Raw genomic sequence first — 25,097 nt, 5'->3', positions numbered from 1 at the left:
TGAAGCAGCTTCTGATTTATTGATAAAGTAATGAAGCCAATCATCACACTTTACTGACATATTAGTAATATATTTTCTGGTTCAAAAAGGAGTTTCACACTTGATTAAAAAAGTATATAAATGTGTAATAGGTGCTGACTCATGGAAATGAAGCAGGCTTTGCTAAAACATATGTGCACCAGCATTTGCGCAGCTGCTTTTGACATATTTAAGCACCGAACCATGAATATTGATGGTTTATATATAGATGGTTAAAAAAGCTTCATATTGAAGTTTGATTGCAGTAGATTTCTGCTCTCTTTTTTCTTTCGTCAGGATAGTGACACATATTTATGAGAGCTGCAAGTTAACCACTTTGGTTCAGACGAAAATATATATAAAAAAATTGTATAAAATTTTATGGAGACAATAATAGTTTATGCCCGAATACCTAAAAAGCATTAGGGGTAAATTAGCAAATATTAACAACATGTACACACAAATATGATCTGGGGTTACCTGTTATCATCATCCGGGGTCTGTAGATTGACCTACTAAGTTCTGACCTGGCGTCACCCGTGACGGTCGGCTTGTTTACCAGTAATTTGTTACTGCAATTTTTTTGCAACATGGCCGAATATTCTTCCGATTCTGAGGTTGTGGACGACGACTTTGTTTATGATGGACGTCCTTACCGTTTTGAGCCAGAGTATACGGATGAGGAGCTCATTGAAAGGAGGATGCGCAGGCAGAGAGAGGAACAGCTGGCCAAAGAACAACAAACCGCTGCACCACCGCGAATAGGTAACTCCAGACTCAACAGGGAATAGCGGATCTAAATATCTAAATATCTCCCGAATGACTACAAATGACACAAAAGTTATATGGGTGAGTAAACGATCATATTTTATGCCAGAAATAAGGTCCAGGTTGTTAAAAAAATGGTAGTTCCCCTTTAACATTAGGTAAACACTGCCAGTGGCCAACTCAGCACATCCATGGCTAAATAAACAAATTCAAAATTTAGCAAAAATGACAAAAGTGCAGTTCCCCAAATGGCCACTTGAGGCTGGCTCCAAAAATGAGTCAATCCTCATTGACTTCCATGTTAAAATGTCCAACTTTACAACAGTAATAAACATGTTTACAGCCTGGTATGTTTTGGTCTCCATCACTAATTTCTTCATTCATGACAACTTAAGCTTGTTACATACTCCGCGAGTAGCGAGGAGTTTGTTGTCGCTCCTAGGGCTGTGAGAACAAGAACAAAGTTTGTTCTGGCCAGGTAATTTACAACAAACTCAAGTGCCGAACTCCAGGGAAGTCCTCACAGGGCCCTCCCACTGCAGCATACTGCACACACGCTAAGCATTGTGGGAGATGTGGGAGACTGACGACGAGTGGCACTTTTCTTGTTTTTGGATGTTGGTCAGGCGCTTTGACGGCCGCGTCCGTCGGATCATGCCGTTCATTCAGAGAGCACCCACACACAGTATGTCCGACTCTACCCAGGAGAGATTAGTGGTCAAACTGCGAATATATTATATTAGCATCTGGGAGCTAGCAGTGACATGTGGTGTCATCTCAGTTAGGTGTCTCAGCTTCATTCAGACTTTTTGAGTTAGCTTATAGTTAGGTGGAGTACTAAAATGGCAACGGCTGGCCGTGAACCTGAACTGACCAATCAGATCAGACTGGGCTTTTTGGGGGAGGGGCATCTTAAAGGGGCTAAAGAGGGAGAATTTGCCTATTCTAATATACTGTCAAATTAAAATTAAGAGCACATAAATAAAAATAATTTGGCCTCTCTAAGTCAGTCCGTAAGTTCTAAAGAATAAATAACATAATTATAGAAAGAAATTGGCTGCGGAGATCATTCTTGCGTGTGAGAGAGTTGTTTAATTCTCTGAAGAATTAAAGACTGGGTATAATGAACCAAATCCTTTTTAATTCATGCAGCATGGAGAAATTCAATTTATCCAGCATTATTTGTTTTCCTCTGCTAGGATCCTTTTTATGCTGCCCTGTGAACAGGACAAACACTCCATGCTGAATTAGCTGAAGCTTAACAATAGACAAAGCCGGTTACACATCCTGGGTGTTAATCATGTGTTGTTTGCTGCCTGTATTGGCCGGCCACAGGCATTCACAATAACATATTTAACTGATTCTCAGCTGACACTCACAGCTTAGGTGTTATAAAACATCACGTACATGATCTCATATAAATACAATGAATATCAGATCAATGGACATTTCCTTTATTTGGAGAGCCCTTTTATTGCCCACGGTCTGTTGTGTTTGTGTTTTGGTCAGTCCAGTGCTTTAAGTGGCATTTAACGTTTGATTCAAGTATTGCTGTGGAACTACAGTATTTATTTGTTGTGTAACAGTCCACCGTGGTGTATTAGCCTTAAAATGGCCGTGTGGCAGAGCAGCAGAGGATTGGAGTGGTGGATGAGAGGATGAAGAGGAGAAAGGGGAAACGAGATTGGTTTTGACCTTCACCAGATGTGAGGCACAAATACTGCTAACACAGCTGGCTGACTCAAGCCAGGGAAGGGTGGAGTGATTGTTCTGTGTGCACTGGGATACTTCTGTTAAGGCTATAAATTTAAATTGAGATTACGGCTTTGGCAACAGAGTTAGAGAAAGGGAATATATCCAACAGTATGTTAACAACAGAGCGACTCTGCCACAGAACCTCCTGTCACACACTGTCTGGTATACGCAAGACCGTGGGTGAAAGTCAGATATGAAATCAAAAGATTCGCATGACATAAAATTATCTTCACATCTGCATTTTACTATTTCTCAGTAATAGGTGTTTGTTGATTCTGTTTCAAATTAATGTTTTTTTGTACACAAAAAAGGGCAGTGGCATAACATTATGACCACCTTCCTAATATTGTGTAGGTCTCCCTTGTGCCTGATGCCTCACAGCAAGAAGGTTATGGGTCTGAATCCACAGGCCGACTGCGGCCTTTCTTGGCATGTTTGTATGTTCTCCCTGTGTCTGCCTGGGTTCTCTCCGGGTACTCCAGCTCATGAATGGTTGTCTGTCTCTTTGTGTTGGCCCTGCGATAGACTGGAGACTTGTCCTGGGTGTTCCCCGCCTCTCGCCCGATGACAGCTGTGATGGGCTCCAGACCCGGCATAACATTATGACCACCTTCCTAATATTGTGTAGGTCTCCCTTGTGCCTCCAAAACAGTTGTGACTCATCAGAGAATGGACATGGGCCTTCTGAGGGTGTCCTGTGGTGTCTGGCAACAGGATGTTGTTAGTGGGGGCCTTTGGGTCCTATGGGTTGAGGGGAGGGGCCTCTGTGGATCATCCCACAGATACTTGATCAGTTTGGGATCTAGTGAATTTGGAGGCCAGGTCAACACCTTGTGCCGTTCTTCATGTTTTTTGAGTTGTTCCTAAAATGTTTTTGTGTGTGTATCTGTGTCAGGCTGCATCCTGCTGGGGACGGCTGCTGCCATCAAGGAGTGTCATTGCTATGGGGTGGGGGTGCCTGGTCTGGTCTAAGTGGGTGGTACATGTCTACGTAACATCCACACCTGAATGCCAGGTCCAAAAGTTTCCCAGCAGAACACTGTATTGTCACAAGATGGTCAATGTTGTGGTGGTACAGTGGTGTGATGGTTAGCACTGACGCCTCACAGCAAACAGGTTTTGGATTTGAATCCATCGGCCAACTGGGGCTTTCTGTGTGGAGTTGCATGTTTTCCCTGTGTCTGGGTGGGTTCTCTCCGGGTACTGATTCTAAATTGGCCGTAGGTGTGAGTGTGAATGGTTGTCTGTTTTTCTGTGTTAGCCCTGCGATAGACTGGAGACCTGTCCCCCCGTGACCCTCCAGATGACAAGTTTCAGAAAATGAATGACTGAAAGGTCAATGTTGTTTACTTCTTCTGTCAGTGGTTTTAATATGGTGGCTGATCGGTGTAGTTTGTGTAATCTTAGTCACTTAGAAGGAAACCGACACATTAAGTACAGCAGAGTGTGAAAGTTTTAGTTTGTAGAAGAATCACAGAAGCTGTATGTAAAGAAGCAAACCTCTTGATTGCGCCAATCAGTGTTGAACTGCCAGGTTTCAGGTTGGTGCAGCCGGCAAATAAAATAATTCTTGGTGTAACTTTGAAGTGATATTGTTAATTAAAACCTACATTAGACAAAATTCACTGCTGGTTCTTGCAGTCCCAGATTAGCCCTCCAAAAGTTCTAATGTCCAGTGAAGGTGCAAGCAACATGAGCTGCTTCTCTGCTATATTTGTGTTATCACCGGAAGCCATTCAGATATCTAAAATGTATATTTTTAGTCATCCTTGTGGTGTAAACGACCGACATCCAACACTGAACAGTGAGTGTGTGCACTGTGACGCACAGAGTGGAGGCGGCTGCTTCTTCTGTAATATATCAGGAAATGGCACTTGGCTGCAGAAAAACTCACACGTAGTCTGCCTCCATTCCCGTTTGGCCGGAGAAAGAACACAGGAAACATGTCGTCGACCAAATGTGCCGTTTATTTTAATGTGCGTTAACTTTATATTCACGCTGTGTTCTTCTGGGGAGAAGTGGGGGAGGCATTATGGATTTAAGCTACAGCATACATGAATTCACAATAGGAGAATCCGATTTACACATTTGGGAGACTCCTATTTGTGATCGTCAAGTTTAAACGTGTAGAAAAATGTAGGATTAAATTCAAGAAAAGAGCATGAGAGGTTGAAATGAAAGCAGAAACAGAGGAGGATCCAAAGGCTTATAAATGCAAATGAGGAGAAATGAAAGGAGGAGGAGGTGAGGAGGCAATGGAGGAGGTCTGGCGTCTCCTCCTCCTCCTCCTCCTCTTCTTTTTCCTCCTCCTGCTCCTCTAAATGTCCCCTGAGTATCATTTTCACAAGGTCAACGCCACAATCAACCATTCCCCGGCTGACAGCCAAACACATGAGAGCTGCCTATTGTTCTCCTGTGTATTGTTGCCTTTGCTGTCGCTCGACACAAGAAGAGTGCATCTGTAATATCAACATTATTTTAAAGCAACTGAGAGAACAACATCTATTTTTTGTGTGTTCACTTCACAATTTTTGGTTGAAAATGAAAAGAGATATCGATCAGCCACAACATTAAAACCACTGCCAAGAGAAGTAAATAACATTGACCATCTCGTGACAATATAATGTTCTGCTGGGAAACTTTTGGACCTGGCATTTGTGTGGATGTTACTTAGACATGTAGCACCCACCTAGACCAGACCAGGCACCCCCACCTCATAGACACTCGTTGATGGCAGCAGCCATTCCCAGCAGGATGCAGCCTGACACAGACACACACACAAAAACACTTTAGGAACAACTAAAAAAAAAACATGAAGAACAGCACAAGGTGTTGACCTGACCTCTAAATTCACTAGATCCCAAACTGATCAAGTATCTGTGGGGTGATCCACAGAGGTCCCTCCCCTCAACCCATAGGACCCAAAGGCCCCCACTAACAACATTGTGTTGCCAGACACCACAGGACACCCTCAGGAGGCCCATGTCCATTCTCTGACGAGTCACAACTGTTTTGGAGGCACAAGGGAGACCTACACAATATTAGGAAGGTGGTCATAATGTTATGCCTGATTGGTGTACAACAGTTGTCCTGCAAGTCCAGCGTGCTGCGTTTAAATGTCCTCCCCATTAGCCTGCCACGGCACACTGACCTCACTTAACGTTTTCAGCTGTCTCTGCACGTCTACCTGTGAAACTTTAACCTGAGGTTTTTCCAGCTGTGACCTAAATGTAGATGAGATTGTGGTCTGCTGGTCACGTCTGGCAGACATGATCTTGCAATAATAAAGCGTGAAACTTCACTCATTCTGCTATGCCTACATGACCTGTATAAATACATTGTAATTGTTTATGCTTTGTTAAAGACGCAGGAAAGTCACTGAAGATGTCAGGTCTCAAACACATTCATACCTACTAACATTCAAATACATGCCTCCTGCTAAGTTCTTGGTCTGGTAGCTTTGACCTTTGAAATAAAGGGGAGTACACTAGAAGCGATGTGGCGAGAGTGTGTGACCTTTATAAAATTCAGCAAGTTGTAGAGGTGGTAGGAGAAAAAAAAAAACCTCCCGGGACGGTTATCAAATTGTAGTAGTGTCAACTTTGAGGCGACTGATACAGTTGATCGACATATAATGGAAAGTACCCCAAACGTTTGCTACAAGGAAATATCCAGAAATGCTTAAAGAAAGGCAACTGGACTTGGAGAGTTTCTTCAAGACGTTTCATCCATGTCTTCAGTTCTAAAGGACAGTCCTTTAGAACTGAAGACTTTCTATGGATCTGTCATTAACCTGGATGACTGAGAACCTTCAAGTAAACACCGTCCACAACTTTCTGTTCCTACCACCCAAATTCTCGACTTACTCCCTCCCATACCCTGGCAGTATTTTTATTTATTTACTTTCTGCTCATTTTCCCCTTGGAGACATTTGAGGTTGTGGAAAATGTGCAAGTGGGTTACCTAGGCAACTGGAGCCTGGAAGGTCCACTGGTGACCAACTGTAAGCCACAAATAAATGGGACCAACGAGCGAGCGACTTTATATGTGCGAGAGTCAGTTTGTGGTTGCACATGATTGATGATGAAGAGTTAACTGGTTGCCTCAGATCATATTTGACTTCATGAGCAAGAGAAAACTGAGGAGTTGTAGATATACACGAGTATTGAAGAGATAATTGAAACGACTAACACACTGGATGAGAACTTGAAACGTTGGTTTTCATTCAGTCATTAATTTTCTGTAACCGCTTGTACTCTGGAGGGTCACGGGGGGACTGGAGCCTATCTGAGCTGTCACTGGGCGAGAGGCAGGGTACAGGTCTCCAGTCTATCACAGTGTTAACACAGAGAGACAGACAACCATTCACGCTCACACCTATGGCCAATTTGAAACAATCAGTTAAGAGAAACTGTGCATCACATCTGGAACTAGAGATGTTCTTAGATTTGCTCTTACGTTAGTGTTGTGCGGTCTCCTTTTTGTACGTTATTCCTGCTGCAAAGCCTCACTTTAAACATCCGTTCTTCTTGTCACTTCTTGATTCATTGCCATCATCACATCTGTGACATCTCATCCTTTTCAGTGCTGAGAGGAGAACCCTGAAGGCTAATGCGACCATGGCTTCAACATCTATCATGACCATCCTTTTACATGAAACATTAAAGGTAATAATAATGGGAATAGCCCTGTTTTGCGAGCCGGTTGTAATGGATCATATCTGCAAGGACAGATTCAGGTTTGGAGGATTTTTGTCTTACACCTTTTTTTCCGAACGTACCTTTTAGCGCCTTTAGCATTAGTTAAACTTACCCTCGGCTGCGTCATCCTCCTACTATTTGTTGAGCCCAACAACGGCGGCGATGCAACACAGCTGTTCCTCCATGAATGTCACTGGTCTCCGTGAATGTCACAGACTGAATAAATGCTCCTGTAATAAGATAATGAGATAATAGCACTTGTGTCTGAGAGCGGGGGGTGCTGACGGCGAGGAGAAAAGAAAAATGACGTTCCCGTTCGGAGGAATAATAAAGGATGGAAAAAGGTCAAGGGGACGGGAACAAAGGAAACAAAGGAGTGAAGAAATTGGCTTTCTGAATGGAGAGTTGTGCTCTGCAGGTGTTGATCCTTGTTCAGATCAAATCTATTTCTTCACATCTCTTGTTATTTCTCTTTCCTACACGATTCTTTGAAATTCTCCTTTGTTCCAAATCCTTTCACAGTCTGACTTGTCTTCTCCCTGCAGGGCAGACTTGTCACATTTCAACACTTTACACAGACTTTTACTGGATTCTGCTGCAAGCTGACACATCATGGCTACAGCCAAATTTAGACCTGGATACTGTGGTTTCAGGCTTGTTAAGAAGAGGGCATTTATAACGTATTGATTATTACTACAGGTTTTTAATAAGTTTGGTTGTACTTTCAGAGCATTTTGAAAGTTGCAGCAACTTATTGGTTGTTTGTCCTTAACACTAACAACTCAGGCTCTTTACTTGACTGATGATGAAGCTTTAACTGGTCACCAAAAATCACCTTCAATTGGTTAAATTTGCAGACACACTGTGGAATTTAAGATGTGTCCTCAGAATAGTTTTTTTTAATATATTACAGGAAGAAGTACTGTATAACTGCAGACCCTAACACCGTAGCCTGACGTGGACCCCCCAGAAATATAACTACGCGTCAGCAATGCAGACCGCAAGAGCTTTGATTGGTCCGCTTGGTAGTAGCGTGTTTTTGGCTGCTTCTCTATCTCCACAATTTTCGAATAGATCAATAAAGATGGAACACGTTGAGGAAAGGTTAACCGAGGAGGTTCAGGAGATACAGACATTTGTATGACTTGTCTTTGGACAAATTTTGGACAGATTTCGGCGAAGGTTTCAGTCGCCATTGTTGAAAGTGAAGCAGGAAGTAGAAACAAAAATTTACCTGACTGGCAAAAAACACACAGCGTCGACTTGCGCTTGGTTGAAGTTTTTACAGAGCGAGACAGACTGTTGAGCGCACAAGTATAAATGGCTCACACCAGCATTGGCTATGTGCGCAGGTTACGGCTTCTAGTCCTGCAGTACCTTAAATGAACCCTGACACACAAAATTAGAAGTGGAAAGGATTCTTGAGAGAAATTAACCATAGAGACCAAAACTGTTATTTGCAGCAGGCTGTAAACATTTTATTTCTGCTTTTAGCTACATGTCAGTCAAACAGCAAATTTCCAAAGCACCTTTTTGTAAAGTGTTTATCAGAACGCATGTGGATGATACTGCACGGAGAACAACTGTGAATGTAGCAGCCAATCGCAACAGAGCAAAGGCAAAGAGAAAACAGAATAAAGCACATACTGTGTATGAAGCAAAAAGCTGCAGCCTGGTGTGCAAAATAAAAAAAAAAAAATGTAACGTGAAATCCATCGAGTGAATGATTGGGTAAATGTTGCTTTGTTGTTCGACAGTTCAGCTGAGGATGCATGCGGTTACAAAAAAGTTAGCGTGCATCTGATCCCTACTTAGAGTCAGATAGAAATGCTTTAATATGACAGTGTTGTTGCTGGTGCGCAAAAAACAAACAAACGAAAAAAAAAACACACAAAAAAATTTCAAATTGAAGTTTATGGCATAATGTAAGAGTGATCAAATTCCATTCTCCTCTTTGTGTCTCTCCAGGAACATTGACTGAATCTTTCCCCGGTTAAACAAAGAAAAAAAAAATCTCTCCACTTTGATTAAATCCCCTTCTCAGTGCATCCTGGGATAAACTCTATCCCCATATATAACTCTGGATAAGAGGTCGTGTGTTAATACAATCCATGCATGAATAAAAGGTGTGTGCTGTAGTGAAGGAGGGAGCAGCCTAGCTGGTTAAACAGATCCCAGCTCTGACCTGATGAGAAGCGATTCAGCTGAATGAATGATGAACCAGACGGGACAAATGAAAGAGGAGGGGATGTGCCAGGACAGCCCTCGTATGGCACATCCGTCATCCCCTCGTTAGCATCTTGGCACACACATGCACGCACACACACACAGAGGCCAGACAGCTTGCTGGGCCAGATGGCCTCTTGGTGAGGAGCAGTGAGAAGCTCCGCAGAGGGGTTGGGTTGATTTGTGAACCATGACCTCCACACGTTCCCTCCTCCTGACTCCACGCAGCACGTGTGGCGAAGAGGGATGAGGTCAGAGTGTGTGTGTGGTGCGGGGTGGTGGAGTGGTCATCGTGGAGAGGATTATTATACTCAGTGCAGTGGCTGTGTGCGGATTTGATTTCCGATGTGACTACAGGACTGAAGATGAATGAAGTTATCCTCTCTCACTGATCATTACTTAAAGTTACTTACTGATTATTGAAAGTCAATCATTTTAAATCACTGGCTACTTTTACATGGACAATAATCCTATAACCTGAGCCTATCTCAGCGAGGCGGGGTACACCCTGGACAGGTCTCCAGTCTATCACAGGGCTAACACAGAGAGACAGACAACCATTCACACTCACACCTACGGCCAAGTTACAATCACCAGTTAACCTAACAAGCATGTCTTTGGACGGTGGGAGGAAGCTGGAGTACCCGTAGAGAACCCACGCAGACACAGGGAGAACATGCAAACTCCACACAGAAAGGCCCCAGTTGGCCGATGGATTAGAACCCAGAACCTTCTTGCTGTATGAGGCATCAGTGCTAACCACCACACCACTGTGCCGCCCTTGTGCTTGAGTTAATCCCTCTAATTCACACACTCATTGAGTTTTAAAGACCTCGGCTGAGTTTAGAGCCGACTTATGTAAAGGCCACAATGATCACACATGTCAGGAGTTTGACCTTTGCCCTTGGGAACAAACGCAGCTTATATTCATGATTTCAAGTAACAAAAAAATGGGTGGGGGTGGGGGGGTCAATACTCTTCATATTGCCTCCTGGCCGTGTGTGAGTGCATTCATGAGACCACCATCCAGAAAAAGGCGAAGCAGGTGGGGGAATGATGTGGGAGTCTGGGCAACGGCGGAGCGGATTCATCACAGTCTGGCATGTGTTTAACAGTGTGTGTGCTTCCTTTGTCCTGTCCTTTCTTATTTACCACTGACTGATGCACACACATGCACACACTCACCCATACACACACACACTGATTTATCTGGAATATAGAGTCACGGCTGAGCGGTGTGTGTCTTTGATTAAATTGACTTTTTGGCTAAGTTTTATTTTATTTTTTAAATTTATTGCTTAGTAAACTAGTATCTTAGATGTATTTTTGGTCTAAACTGTTGGCACCATAGACTGGATAAAGATGGGTGGCGGAACTGCTCCTCAAAAGTAAAGCCAAAGCAAGTAGAGCTCCCCCTGGTGTCTGGCTGCAGTATAGGTCATAAGCTCCGCCTGCTCAATGTTAGTGGATGGGACAGCACTAAAGTACGCGTCAAATACATTTTTTTCAAGGATGGTTTCTGTCATTTTAGGTAGTTAATATAATGTTGATGCATGGTCAAGTGTCATCTTTTGGATAAGTCTCATTTTAGTTAGTTATTTGATGCAATAGAAACAGGATGTGACATGATGGCGACCACCATTTCCCATGGCGACTAATCATTGATATCGCGGCTACGTGTGGCTCCACTCTCGGGACCGTACTGATCAGACTCTGACTAAAAATTCGCAAGATGGGAAAATAGTGTCAGTTTGGCCAATGCAAGGAAGTGAGAACGTATTGTCCATATTTATGTACTATGGCTGGAAGTCAGGATTGTTATTCAAGATATTGCAAAGACATTGCATATCATCTGTTACAAAACTCTTCAATGTTGTTGATTTAATTTTTTTTTTTTTTTTATAGCTTGCATCCAAGTTTCACAATAGCCCATAATAGATAATCAGATATAAATTTGTATAAAATTTGATTGAATTTCTATGTTGTGTACAGATTTATGCACATTTCAGAAAACTAGTCATATCATAGCAATTTCATCCACACAGCTAAACGACACAGACGCTACATTAAACATGATATATGAGCCGAGAAACGACACTAAAAGCATTTTATGAGTTTAAAAAAATCTGTGAAACACTAATGTAATTATCTGCAGAATATGATTAATAAAGCCTTCAGTAAAGCAGAGGAGAAGCAGGACCCATCCGTAGTCTGCACAGCTTTACCACAACATTAAACCACATTTATGGCATGAAATGCTAAAAGTGTCACGCAAGTTAAAGGCATGTGCGGCTGTTCTTGGAATTATCTGCAGACTAAACATTCCTTGTGTAATAAAGACAGTAAAGCTGAGTAGGAACCTGACTGCAGGGGTCGAACATATTTATGAGCCCATCTACAGTCTGCACAGCTGTAACCGTGCTTATCTGTGTTAGCAGCTGCAGAGCAAAGATATATTGTCTACTGACCTTTACTGCTCCTCCTCCTCCTCCTCACCTTTCAACCGGAAAATAAATCTTAATAGTATAGATACATCAGAAATATTCAGCATAGCTTTAAAGACTAAAATTAGAATTTTTTCATTTTTTTTTTCAGGCAGTCTCGTTGTTAACTAAAGGGTATAGGAACAGGAAACTCATCTTAGACTTAGAGGAAACTCATCTTAGACTTAGTTGTATAAAGAATACTTTGCATTATAAATATACACCGATCAGGCATAACATTATGACCACCTTCCTAATATTGTGAAGGTCTCCCTTGTGCCTCCAAAACAGTTGTGACTCATTACTTATGGGTTGAGGGGCCTCTTGGGCCTCTGTGGATACTTGATCAGTTTGGGATCTAGTGAATTTGGAGGCCAGGTCAACACCTTGTGCTCTTCTTCATGTTTTTTGAGTTGTTCCTAAAGCGTTTTTGTGTGTGTGCCTGTGTCAGGCTGCATCCTGCTGGGGATGGCTGCTGCCATCAAGGAGTGTCATTGCTATGGGGTGGGGGCGCCTGATGTGGTCTAGGTGGGTGCTACATGTCTAAGTAGGTGCATCAGGTCCAAAATTTTCCCAACAGAACATTGAATTGTCACAAGATGGTCAATATTGTTTACATCTCCCGTCACTGGTTTTAATGTTGTGGCCGATCGGTGTACTGTGCATCACTGTTGTGTGAAAATTAGGTAGTAAATTAGCTAAAGGGCTCAATTTAGGAGAGACTAAATAAAATTTAACGAGGATCAAAAACTGTCAAATGCATTCGTCTCAGTTCTCAGACCGAAAACAGTTTATGCTGCAGAGAGGTGTTTTTTTCTCAAATGGTTCCACTTGTATGTTTTATATATGTACATGTATATGTATGTTTTTTATTTTTAATTTTATTTTTTTTTATTTTTTAGTACAATAACTTTCCTCTCAATCATTTTGGAGAGTTTATTTTGTTTTAATCTTAAAATGCAAAGAAGGAAGAGAAAATAAAACAGTTGTCACGTTAAGGACGGATTTTCTCGGTTCTAATCTCCATACAGATCATAATATAATCAAGATTATAAAGTTAATCCTTTTTATTAAGACAATGCACAGTCACGGAGTATGAAAAGGGGGCCTCAGTGAATTTGCTTCAGGCCGGGATCAGGCGTGAAGTGAGCATTCAGAGGACAGGCTGTTGTGTTAAATGATTACATAACCAACATCTTTAGGGATAGCCTCAGAGTCTCAGCTAACACTGGTTCAACTGGTTTCACAATCATTATAACTATGTCATATAAAAACAGGGAATTTCATGGTCTTCTTCTGGACACTTTTCTACTTTCAATGAGACAAGTTGCTAAGTTGCTAAGCTAAGTTTTTTTAATTGTTGTGTATCTTCCTTCTGTGTGTCTCTCCAGTGCCAGCTGTCCCAGGCTCTGAACGGTGTCTCAGACAAAGCTAAAGACGCCAAGGAGTTCCTGGTTCAACTCAAGAACATGCTCCAGCAGATACAGGTAACGACACATCTGAGTTTAATGCAAAACATGCTGTAATTTATCTAACATGTTACTGTCTGTACAGCAGTAGACAAAGAGACGTCATGATGGTTTATACTGATTAGCTATCACTTCATTCAGGACAAACGTACTCCGGCAGTAACATTATCTTCAGTTGCCCAGATTGCAATGCAGCTACAAACCAATAGATAAGGTAGTGATCTGCTTACACCACACATAATCTTGCACGACTTCAGATTGTTATGTGATGAATGTCAAGTTGACACCGACTAGTCTCTGATGATGTCACTGATAAAAACACAGTAGAAAGTAATGCATTGCAACAATTAAATCTATTTTCTTGACCTGAATACATATGCTGAGAACAGACAGCACATGTGCTACATATTGTGAGCTGCAGACTAGTCTGTACAACTCATTTTTCCAATTTTATTTGGACACATAATGTTGCTGTACCTAGACCTGAGCAACTGCAGCAACCCCAGATCATAGCACTGCCCCCACAGCCTTGTACAGTAGACACTAGGCATGATGGGTGCATCACTTCATCTGCCTCTCTTCTTACCTTGATGCCCCCATCACTCTGGAACAGGATAAATCTGGACTCATCAGACCACATGACCTTCTTCCATTGCTCCAGAGTCCAATCTTTATGCTCTCTAGCAAATTGAAGCCTTTTTTTCCTGTCAACCTCACTGATTAGTGTTTTTTCTTAAGGCTACACAGCTGTCCAGTCCCAATCCCTTGAGTTCCCTTCACATTGTACGTGTGGAAATGCTCTTACTTTTATCATAGCCCTGAGTTATTTTTTTGCGATTTGATTTCAACGTTTAAGGGTATATAGTTTTCACCGACCATGATCTATCAGGATTTTTTTCCGACCACATTTCTTCCTCAAAGACGATGGTTCCCCACTATCCTTCTAGTTTTTAATAATGTGTTGGACAGTTCTTAACCCAATTTCAGTAGTTTCTACAATCTCCTTAGATGTTTTCTCTGCTTGATGCATGCCAATGATTTGACCCTTCTCAAACAGACTAACATCTTTTCCACAACCATGTGTCTTTCGACATGGTTGTTTAAGAAATGAGAAGCTACTCATTGCATCAGTTGGGGTTAAATAACTTGTTTCCAGCTGAAAGATAATCACCCATGCAGTAATTATCCAATAGGAGGCTTGTACCTATTTTTGGCCAGGCAGTGTATTTCACATGCAGAATTTTTTATTCAAAGTGGCAAACGACTTGTCGAGACATCTCATCTGAACAACAACATGATCATCTAGAATGAATAAACCATTCAAAAACCAAGTTTTTGGTTCAGACACAAATGACATGAAGTGAAGTCACAGTCAATGTTTGTTGCCGTGATGGTTTCTGATGTTAGTTTGGTGTCTCCAGGCTTTAAAGGACCAACAACAAGACGAACAAGAGAACCTTAATTTCTGGCTTTTCATGTATTTTTGACATTACCACCATGGGACAACTAATCCACAACTGGTAGATATACAAATGCAAAGCTCTGCTTAGCACCAATTCAGTACCATACTGCAACCTTCAGTCACCACCGCTGTTATTGTGCCTCAGAGAAATGAAACTGTTCTCCCCAGAAAACAACAGTAGTTGTTAGTTCTAGACCTTAAAACTACCTACCATGACATCAGTGACAGGTAACCTTTTTGTGGCCAAGGAAATACTGTGCTCTTTTAACACTGCAACACCTTTCAGGAACAAACTGCACAAGTATGAGTGACTTTATAAAGTGTCTGCCTTTGGAAAGGGGGCCACTCTTTATCTTTTGTTATATGAAGGTCATTTTGGGTATTTGATGCCCCTAAAATTACAGCCTACCTAATCTCAAGCAAGTAGAAGTAGTCATAAGAAAATGCTCATATGGATTCTTTATGTAATGCTTAAACAGCCAGTTGTTCAGCGACATGTTTAGGCCTGAAACTATTCCAAAGATGCAGCTTCTAGAAACAAATGGTTTCACAGTTTCCTGTTAAATATCTTCTTCTTTGGGACCTCCAAGTTCTGATGCTTTCCTTATTTTACTCGGATTTTTTGTTGGATTTCCACGGCGACACAGTAGACGTCTGGGCTGTGCTAGATTGTGCCACGACCGATATCCATGTCTGATCGCTGTGCTGCACATGTAGAGGTCTTAACATAATTCACTGCATATCACCACCGATGATGTTCAGACTAAATATGTCTAGCTCTGGGGGGAACCGTCTGGTAATGGGCAATAAGCTCCAAATAAATCAGTCACAGAGAAACATTTGGGCTCGGCAGCAGGGAAGTAAATCCACTGAATCAATACACCAAAAACAAACCATAGCATCCTAATGTGTAGAGTGTGTGTGTGTATTTATATGTGTGTATTTTCCCTGTAGACGGCGGTACTGTGCAGCTGATCTCACTCCCGGCATCTGTCAGTCATGCACACAACACAAACACAGTCTAGCTTCTTGCTAAAGTGGGCGTTAAGAGTCTCAAGAATGAATTTAAACTGAAAAAGAAAAAAATCCCAAACTCTTATCTTAACTTGTCTGCGAGCCAGAGAGCATAGAAAGAGATGGATGGAAAAAGAAATATGTATGACGGATGTGTGGAGATCTCCACCTCTCATCCTCTTACAGAGCCGTGTGCCTCTGCAGAGGAAGCTTGATTGGAAATCGCTGCTATCTAAGACCTCATCTCCTCATCGGGCGGGCTCTGCGCCAAGATGAAATGTCCCTGTGGATCGTTCCCTCATTAACAACCTGTTCTTCTCTTGAATGAAAAATCCACAGTGCATTCCTCGGGGGTTTCTGTGTGCTCTTTGGTTACATGGAGGTGAAGACAGACATGTTTCAGGCTGTCGGAGAAGCTCAAACTTCATTGACACAGTGATTATGATAACGTTTTTTTCTATAGCGAACCCTGGTGTGTGGATGATTTGGTCTATCTATAGCCAATTAAACATATAAATTTCTTCCTATGTTGTACATTCAAGTGTAATCCAGTGAAAATTTATGATGCATGTCAGCTGCAGACGTCTGCATGTAGAGTAAATCAAAGGTGGGTCATCATCTCTGAATGCTGGCTAATCAAGAGCCTGGACCTCCAACTCAAACTGACAGGATGGTATTTTCATGTGCTGCGTCTTGAGGGGAGAACGGCGGTTCCCTTGTGCGTTCTGTTGAAATAATTAACGTTTGGTATTCATGTCTTTGCAGCGAAAGGCAAAAAATAGAAACAGGATGCGGTGGATAAATTAGCATATCAGTGGCAAACACAAAGCTGCTTAATGAAGAAAAATTCACCAACTGATCTATTTTGGAAGCAGTGTTGCGCTTTAGTGACCTGAAACCACAAAGATTATGACAGGGAACAGCTTTGTTTTGACACTGTGGTGTATTAGAGTCAGGAGCATGTCTGATAGTTTACTTTCTTTACTTGCCGACAAATTATTTTTTTCTTCTTCAGGAGAACGGCGTGGAGTTCGAGGCTTGCCTTGTGGCTCAGTGTGACTCTCTGATCGAGGCACTGACCAGACAGAAAGCCAAACTGCTCACCAAAGTCACCAAGGAGAAGGAGTACAAACTGAAGGTGAGACCGCTGACTTTATACAAAGATGTCAACCATGGGTTCCTTGAAGAAGATTTTGAAGCTCAGTGTGGTGTCTCTGGTTGTCACCATCTTTGAAGTATCACCCCTTTTAATTCAAAGATATGTAGGTGGAGTTGAGGCAGGCAGGCGATACCTAGACAGGCAAGAAGCAACATGAAACAGCACCCACCTGTCACTCAAAGCAACCCCGCCCCTAAATATATAAAACTATATGCATTGATATCAATTAAGCAGGTGAGTTATTTAAAAAAAATCTCTCCCGTACGGTTGTCATGAATGGAGAAATTAATTATAGAGACCAAAACTGTTTTTTTTGGTGCAGACTGTAAACATGTTCTGCAGTAACATGGAAGTCTATGGGCATTGACTCACTTTTGGAGTCAGCTTCTAGTGGCCAGTTGAGGAACTGCAGTTTTTAGCACTTCTACATTGACCTCGTGTTTCAGCCTTTTAGTGAATTGAATCTCTGATGACTCTTAGAATAAATAAAATTAAAACCAGTTGTTAGAAGAATAACATCCATCATATTCATAATCGTAACTGAGTGTAAAACCTTGAGACCTCTTAAGGCAGGGGTGTCAAACTCATTTTGGTTTGGGGGCCACATACAGCCCAATTTGATCTCAAGCGGGCCGGACCAGTAACATAACAGCATAATAACCTATAAGTAAAGACAACTCCAGAGTTTTTCCATTATTTAAGTGCAAAGAAGAACAAGTAAATTAGGAAAATGTTAACATTTAATAAACTATCCTGTCCTTATTAAAATAAGTGCAATTTGGGCACTTTGCTGTTTGCTGTTTAGTCCTGGGTCTCAGTGTTGTGTTCTGTCCACTCCTCTTTCTAAAACAATGGACAAATTAGAAATAGTAATTTCATAAAGATTGCAGTCTTCTATGTAATTTTCACACTTTGGGCCTGTGGGCCAGATTAGACCCTCTGGTGGGCTGCTTTTGGCCCACGGGCCGTATGTTTAACATACAATCTTAAGGTGATTGTATTGAGCTGATACTTCACATTTCATATGTACAAAGGCACGTTAGTAATACTTTTTGAAATTAAATTAGTTTTCCTACCATCACCCCTTTCATGTCTTAAGCTAGCAGCATATTTTGGGGTTATTTGATTTTAAGAAATGGTATTGAAATTTTCTTTCCTGTTCTCAACAAACCCAGCTCTCCTCTCCTGTTCTTTATGTTCATATTAGTATAAAATTATAAGCACGAAAAGTTAAAAATAAAAACTGTGAGAGGAATAATAACAAGAAAATACATTTTTGAGAAAATTAAAAGAAATTTTGAAAATGCTCTCTATAAAACTGAATATTTATATCACTAAATAACCAAACTGTGTCAGACTATCATGAAAGATCTCATTAATTATAGTAAGACACTGATTAGAAACGTATATTTTCAGTGATTTTACTTGGAAAATAAAATCTGTTCGACTCCAAGTCATTTCTGGCCAGCTAGTTTTCAAGAATAAAAAAAAGAAAAGATTTTCTTCTGTAAATCCACTTCTGGGGTTTTCCTAAGTGCCAGTGTATCACATGGACGCCTGCCCGGGCTCAACGTGCCCGCCGACCGACTGACCGTCTGGCTGATGTTGGGGGAGGGAGGCTGTTTGGACGGAAGCCCCAAGGACAGCTGTTGTCATTATCTGCAGGCTGGGGATTGAGACTTAGCCAGAGGGCAAAGAGCTGCAGGCTGCGAGGAAGCTGGAACAAGAGAAGAATAGCTGGAAATGTTTTACATTCACAAGCACATCACTAAGATATAATAAGTATTTAACCAGAGGCTCCTATTCATGCAGAGAAGCGCAGTTATTTGATGACTTGATCTTGAAATCAAATTGAGCTTCTTTAGAACTTTAGAAATTACATTTACAACTAATTTAAAAACACATTATATTTTAAGCAGCAGATATTTTAATCACATGGTTTAATGGACAAAAAAACTGCACTAATTTGAGACAGCACTTACTAAAGCCACAGTCTGTCTTGATTAAAGTGCTTTTGTTGCTGAAAACCACATACAAAAGTGTGGATGTGAACTTTAAACTCTGGTGTTCAAGTCCTTAAATTTAAATGTCCTCCATCCACCCTGACATCCTCCTATATTAGTCTATAGAAACTAATATAGTACAAAAGTGTTGTATGATAGCGTTGTGTGATACAGTACAACACTTTTGTGTTATACGGGAGGGACTCATTTGATGTGAATTCTGGACTTTGTATGCCCTCCATCCACCCCGACAGCCTCCCATATGAGACCATATAAATGTACCACTTCATTCACGCTTAAGGACATTTTCATAATCCCAGCATAATCCCCACACTAATTATGATGTAATACCACTCTTCTACTATATACACCTAATTTCTTGGAGAAACTGAATCAGGTATTATACTTTTTAAATATAAAATTCAGTGGAAAGTGAATTGTCGTGCAAAAGTTTAAGGGGACAAGTGACTTTAATGTTTATTTATAAAAGTAAAGAACCTATTTATCTCATATCTGTGCTGCAATTTAAGAAAAAAAGTGATTTCTCCCCTAAACTTCAGTACTCCCTCATTCTTAAAACAAGCTGAATCCTTCAACACAGTGATGATTCACAGCTTGCGGTCGTGGGTGTAGCAGCAGGTGACGGATTTGCATGCAGAGACTCAGAGAGGGTAACCCAGGCTATTTTCTGTAGCCACAAATTACAGTTTCTCCCTAAATGCCTCATATTTAAGCCATTTGTGGACGGCTAGACTAGCTAGGCGGAAGGAATGAGAGAAACTGTAAAGACGTGTGCAAAATATGCGAATATATAATTCAAATAAGGGCCAACAAAAGAGAGGAAACAGGATTAGAAGCAATGTGTGTTTTAATGGCTGAATCCAAGCTACTATCCAAGGTACTATTTCCCTGTATCTCTTATAATATTTACTTTGGCTTGGACACAGTCAGGTTTGTTAAAGTAAATGTGCACATGTAGCTGTTTGTTGGTCTGATGTTAGTCTAAATGTCAGATTTATAGTTCTGTGTAGACAAGGCACTGATGCATAAGGATCAGCATTTATGTAGAAAAGTTGAACGGATGAATGAAAAGGCAGCTAAACTGCTGATCTGATCTTTGATGCAGACCCATGCTGGCTCTGAGAGAAGATCAGTAAGAGCTGAAATGTGGGTTTAAGTGCTGGAGATGTGTGTGTGGATTGTGGCTTTGTGTTAGTCTCACAGCTTCCACCCACACATCTAAAAAAGTGCCAGCGCACACGTTTCATAACGTCACAGTCACTGACTACAAATTCATGTATGAGAGCATTTCTGTTAGACTGTATAGTGATTTGGTGCACGAGTCTCATTTTATTATTAATGCTAATTAAATTAGGAATCTTTGCACGTAAGTTGCAGATTTTCACACGACTCCCACAAGCCAGAGACGAACCTTTTCCCACAAATGCATCACTGCACAGAACACAGCCTGTGTTTATTCTTGGACGACTCCACGCAAAAAATGTTAGCTACGTAACTGCTGCTCCCAGAAAGCATAACTCATTTTTCATTTAAAGGTGCCAGTAGACATAGTAAGCTGTGATCTCGATCCGTTTCAGCTGATATTTTTTTATGAACTCCCCTTTGACTTCTCCTTGTATTTCAAAATCACTCATAATCCGGGTTTGTAAAGCTCTGACCAGAAATCATTTAAAAGCTGTCTTCACCAAGACGGACAGATGTTTGTAAAGCTTAATCCTTTAAAAGCAACATATTTTGGGTTTTCTCTTTCAAAGAACAACCCGTGTTGTAATGTACAAAGCCCAGTTGCATTATGTTTTTTAAGTATGTGTTGATAGTATTTGAGGTTATGGGATGATGTACATATCTCATATTTCAGACTGAGCCAAGACATTTTACTTTGTGTTGCTACTAGAGTGGAAACCTAAGCTGAGAAGTTGTAAGGATGCAAAATGGACTTCATTTAAAAGAAAGAGACTGAAGAAGGAGGTTAGAAAACCTGCTTGGGATTTGTGTGAGAGAAGAGAGCTTTTGGGGAGCAGAGCATAAAAATTGAATGCAAAATCATGAATCATGCTCAGACTAATTGCAGAATAAAGAGCGGCCACAGCATTATAAAACACTCGGGGAATGTTAGGGGAAAGGCTGCAGATGTGTTTAATACAGAATAAGACACATGTGAACCCTGAACTGCACACGCCCTCCATCCACCCAGACAACCTCCCATAACAGACCATACAAAGGATGTACAACTTGAGTCACACATAAAAACTTTTCTAAGCATAATTACATATTATGAAACACTTTTCTACTATATAAATCTAATTTCTAGGAGACAGGGTTGTGAATCAGGTACAGCAATTTAAATGGAAGACAAAATTGGTAATTTGCCAGAAAACATTAATAAACTGTTTTATTAACATTAATTAATAAACACAGGCTTCAAGGTGAGCTGTGTAAGAGTGTAAGGTGAGAAGAGACTTGCACCCACTAATAATCAACCATGCTGTTTATTATAGGCTAAAGAATGGCTTCAGCATTATATGGAACTTGGTGAATATTAGGGAACGATTGCGTTGTCTAGTGTAATAGAGAAAATGTGCACAGAGATTTTGAGACACAACATGTTTTCACATTGACCAAAGTGCTTTCCTTGCCAAACTGCCAGAGGGGAGACTCTGGATGTGAACCCTGAGCTTCATACGCCCACCATCCACCCCAACAGCCTCCTAAATGCACCACTTCATTCACACAAGAAAGATCTTCTGAACATAATCCAGCCAGAGGTTTTGTTATAATACAGAACTTTTTTTTTTTTTACTAATGAATGACATTTTGATAAAAGACATAATGAATGCATTAATTACCAGAACAAGAACATGACTATGAGGTGTGAAGGAGCCTAGACTGCGAAAGGAATAACTCTTTAATAACATATCACTGCACGCTCAGACAAAGGAACTATGCTCTTGAGCATAGGATGAATACGGCTATTACATTTCCCATGTGAATTGGACAGTGTTAAATGACATGTGATGTCCTGTGTGTTGACCTTGGCTCTGTCTAGTAGTCAGTGACCGACTGACTAGAAGCAACCTACTTACCCTAACAACTGTCAAACAGGTCAAACAGTCCTTTGAAGATGTGTCCAATATCCAGAATATCCTTCTTAATCCAAAATGTTCTCGCTTAGACAGTCTATGACTTTAAACTGAAAATTGCACACTCATACTGTAGTCTGAGCCATAATCCAGTGAATGATGGATTAATATTTGCTTCTCTCTCTCTCTCAACCAGATGTGTCCTTCTGTGAATGAGCTCAATGGTCATCTGATCTCGGTTATTACAGTCAGAAGCTTTTTATCCTTTAGGTTAAAATCGACACGTTTTGCGCTGCTGAAACTTATACCGATCAGGCATAACATTATGACCACCTTCCTTATATTGTGTAGGTCGCCCTTGTGCCTCCAAAACAGCTGTGGCTCATCAGAGAATGGACATGGGCCTTCTGAGGGTGTCCTGTGGTGTCCGGCAATAGAATGTTGTTAGTGGGGGCCTTTGGGTCCTATGGGTTGAGGGGAGGGGCCTCTGTGGATCATCTCAAAGATACTTGATCAGTTTGGGATCTAGTGAATTTGGAGGCCAGGTCAACACCTACTGTTCTTTATGTTTTTTTTCTTTAGTTGTTCTTAAACCGTTTTTGTGTGTGTGCCTGTGTCAGGCTGCATCCTGCTGGGGATGGCTGATGCCATCAAGGAGTGTCATTGCTATGGGGTGGGGGTGCCTGGTCTGGTCTAGGTGGGTGCTACATGTCTAAGTAACATCCACAAGAATGCCACATCCAAAGGTTTCCAAGAAGAGCATCGTGCATTATGACCTGTCAGTGGTCATAATGTTGTGGCTGATAATTAATAAAAACAGGATACTGTGTAAGAGCACCAGCTGAGAAGATACTTGACAGTTAAAATGGAAGACAATGATGTGATGAACTTAACTGTCAAGAATGTGCATTTTAGTACTTATTATTTTACTTTATTTGCTCATTTCATAATTATTATTGTATGATTATTGTTTTTTTTTTTTTTCATTCTGTGTATTTTGTTTGTTATTGTCAGGTTTGTTATACTTTTCTTAAAATGCTAGTGGTACTTAAACTCATTTGTAATACTAAGAAAAGTCAATAAAGAAGTTAAATCAAAAAAAAAAAAAAAAATGGAAGACAATAGAAATAGGTATTTAGTGCATATATTAGTGCGGTATATAATGCATATTTAAGCACAAGTTTTAAATCAGTATTGCATCAAGATGTGACAATAGTCTGAGAAAATAAGAATTAAGCACAGTAAGCACTTGCTCTGTCTAAACAATACTCTGTGGAAACACACCAAAAACGGACCAGATATAGACAATATCAACCCAAAATATTGCTCTTACGTGAAGTGAAATGCGGCTCCGAGTGTGCTGAAGAGGCCATGAATCATGTTAACCGCGTGTCTGATATCCCAAATGAGAGGCTTGCGTTAACATGTTTTCAATATTCACACCCTCCAATTCATTTCAAATGCATGTGGAAAGCCCTTCAACCACGTCTGCGGGAGCGTGTGGGAGGAAGCTGACGGCACGTCTCAGCGGGACGGGAAGAAATTGAAATAAATCTGAGATTTACCCAGGCGTCACGCTCCAGACCTCATGTTGTTTACACAGAGATAAGAGTCGAGGGTTTGGCAAACTGAAATGAAGAGCAAATTTTCTCTTGGTAAATAATTTGAGCGTTTCTCCCTGTGTGTATTTCGCTATAAGTGAATTCCAGTTTGTTGACATTTAGCTACATAAATTACATGATTTCTATTTTTTTAACCTTATTTTCTTCTATTGCAGAGTCGTGTACAAACAAATCTCCTTTAACGAAATATGGAATTTGCAAATATAAATAGGGAAAAACAGCAAATTTAGCAAACCAAACAATGTTGACAATGTATTTGAGTTTTTTCCAAACTCTTCATGGACTTTCAGAGTAGACAGCAGATGACAGGTGAATAATTAACTCTGATCTCATTAAGCATCAAATAAACGAGGAGACTAATTATCAAGGCACCGTCTAATTAACCATCTGATTCATTTAGGCAGCCATGGGTTAACTGTAAAATTAATTCTCTTGGATTCACCAAAGTCAGAAGAGATTTTCCGTCTAATTTCCTGCTTAACATATGAAAAGCTGACGTGTGTGTTGTATCCTCATATCATTTGTACTTCGGCTTTGATTAAATGTAGACAAAAGGTGAATAAGGATAGTGGCAGTCTACCGAGTTACAGACTGACTGACTAACAAAGACCACCCCTTAATTGATGCAAAGAAGTTTATTGGTAGACAGGAGTTGACGGAAATAGATGGAAGGATAAGAAGGGTCAAGGAAATGCGATGAAGCGTTGGAGGGGAAGTGATGTAAAGGGGTCGGAGGAAAGGAAAAGGGTTGAGGGGATGGGATGAAAAGGGGTTGGATAGATGGGGCTGAAAGGGTGTCGGGGGTGGGATGAAAGGGGTCAGAGGGGATGGGATGAAAAGGGTCAGAGGGGATGGGATGAAAAGGGTCAAGGGGATGGGATGAAAAGGGGCGAGGGGATGGGATGAAAAGGGTCAAGGGGATGGGATGAAAAGGGGCGAGGGGATGTGATAAGAAGGGTTGAAGGAAAGACATGAAGGAGGTGGAATGTGTAGACGGACGATGGTAGATGAACCCAGGGAGCGAGACTCAGGGTGGGGGCACATCTGAGGACGCTTCAGATCCTTGTTCACCTGGTTCCTGTAATGAAAAATGAAAGAGGAACAAAAGAAAAGAGGTATGGGGAGGGTGGCAGTTGAGAACTGAGACGAACAGAGAGAGACAGAGTTAGGACACACATGCAAACAAGTCAAACCATAGATGTCCATAAATGGACATGGAATGGAATGATACCGGGCATATGTCTTTGTATGTGTGGATTGCACGGGCTGTTACCAAAATCATGTCAATAGCACTTAAAAAAACGTAAAAAATATTTA

The 25,097-nt window shown here is 41.1% G+C and overlaps 1 protein-coding gene across 2 annotated transcripts in view; it reads left to right on the top strand.

The window, feature by feature from the left end:
- Positions 1-25,097, top strand: part of trim67 (tripartite motif containing 67) — a gene marked incomplete at both ends in the record, with an annotated part of 52,788 nt that overhangs the window by 12,564 nt on the left and 15,127 nt on the right. For both annotated transcript variants that reach the window (XM_084560414.1, XM_084560413.1), the window contains 2 exons: positions 13,342-13,437; positions 16,911-17,033. In XM_084560414.1, coding sequence (XP_084416540.1) covers positions 13,342-13,437; positions 16,911-17,033 — 219 coding nt within the window. The remainder of the gene's footprint in view (positions 1-13,341; positions 13,438-16,910; positions 17,034-25,097) is intronic.

The sequence above is a fragment of the Chelon labrosus genome (genome assembly GCF_963514085.1).
Source record: "Chelon labrosus genome assembly, chromosome: 14".
Taxonomy (NCBI): domain Eukaryota; kingdom Metazoa; phylum Chordata; class Actinopteri; order Mugiliformes; family Mugilidae; genus Chelon; species Chelon labrosus.
This window is presented reverse-complemented; position numbering and strand designations above follow the sequence as displayed.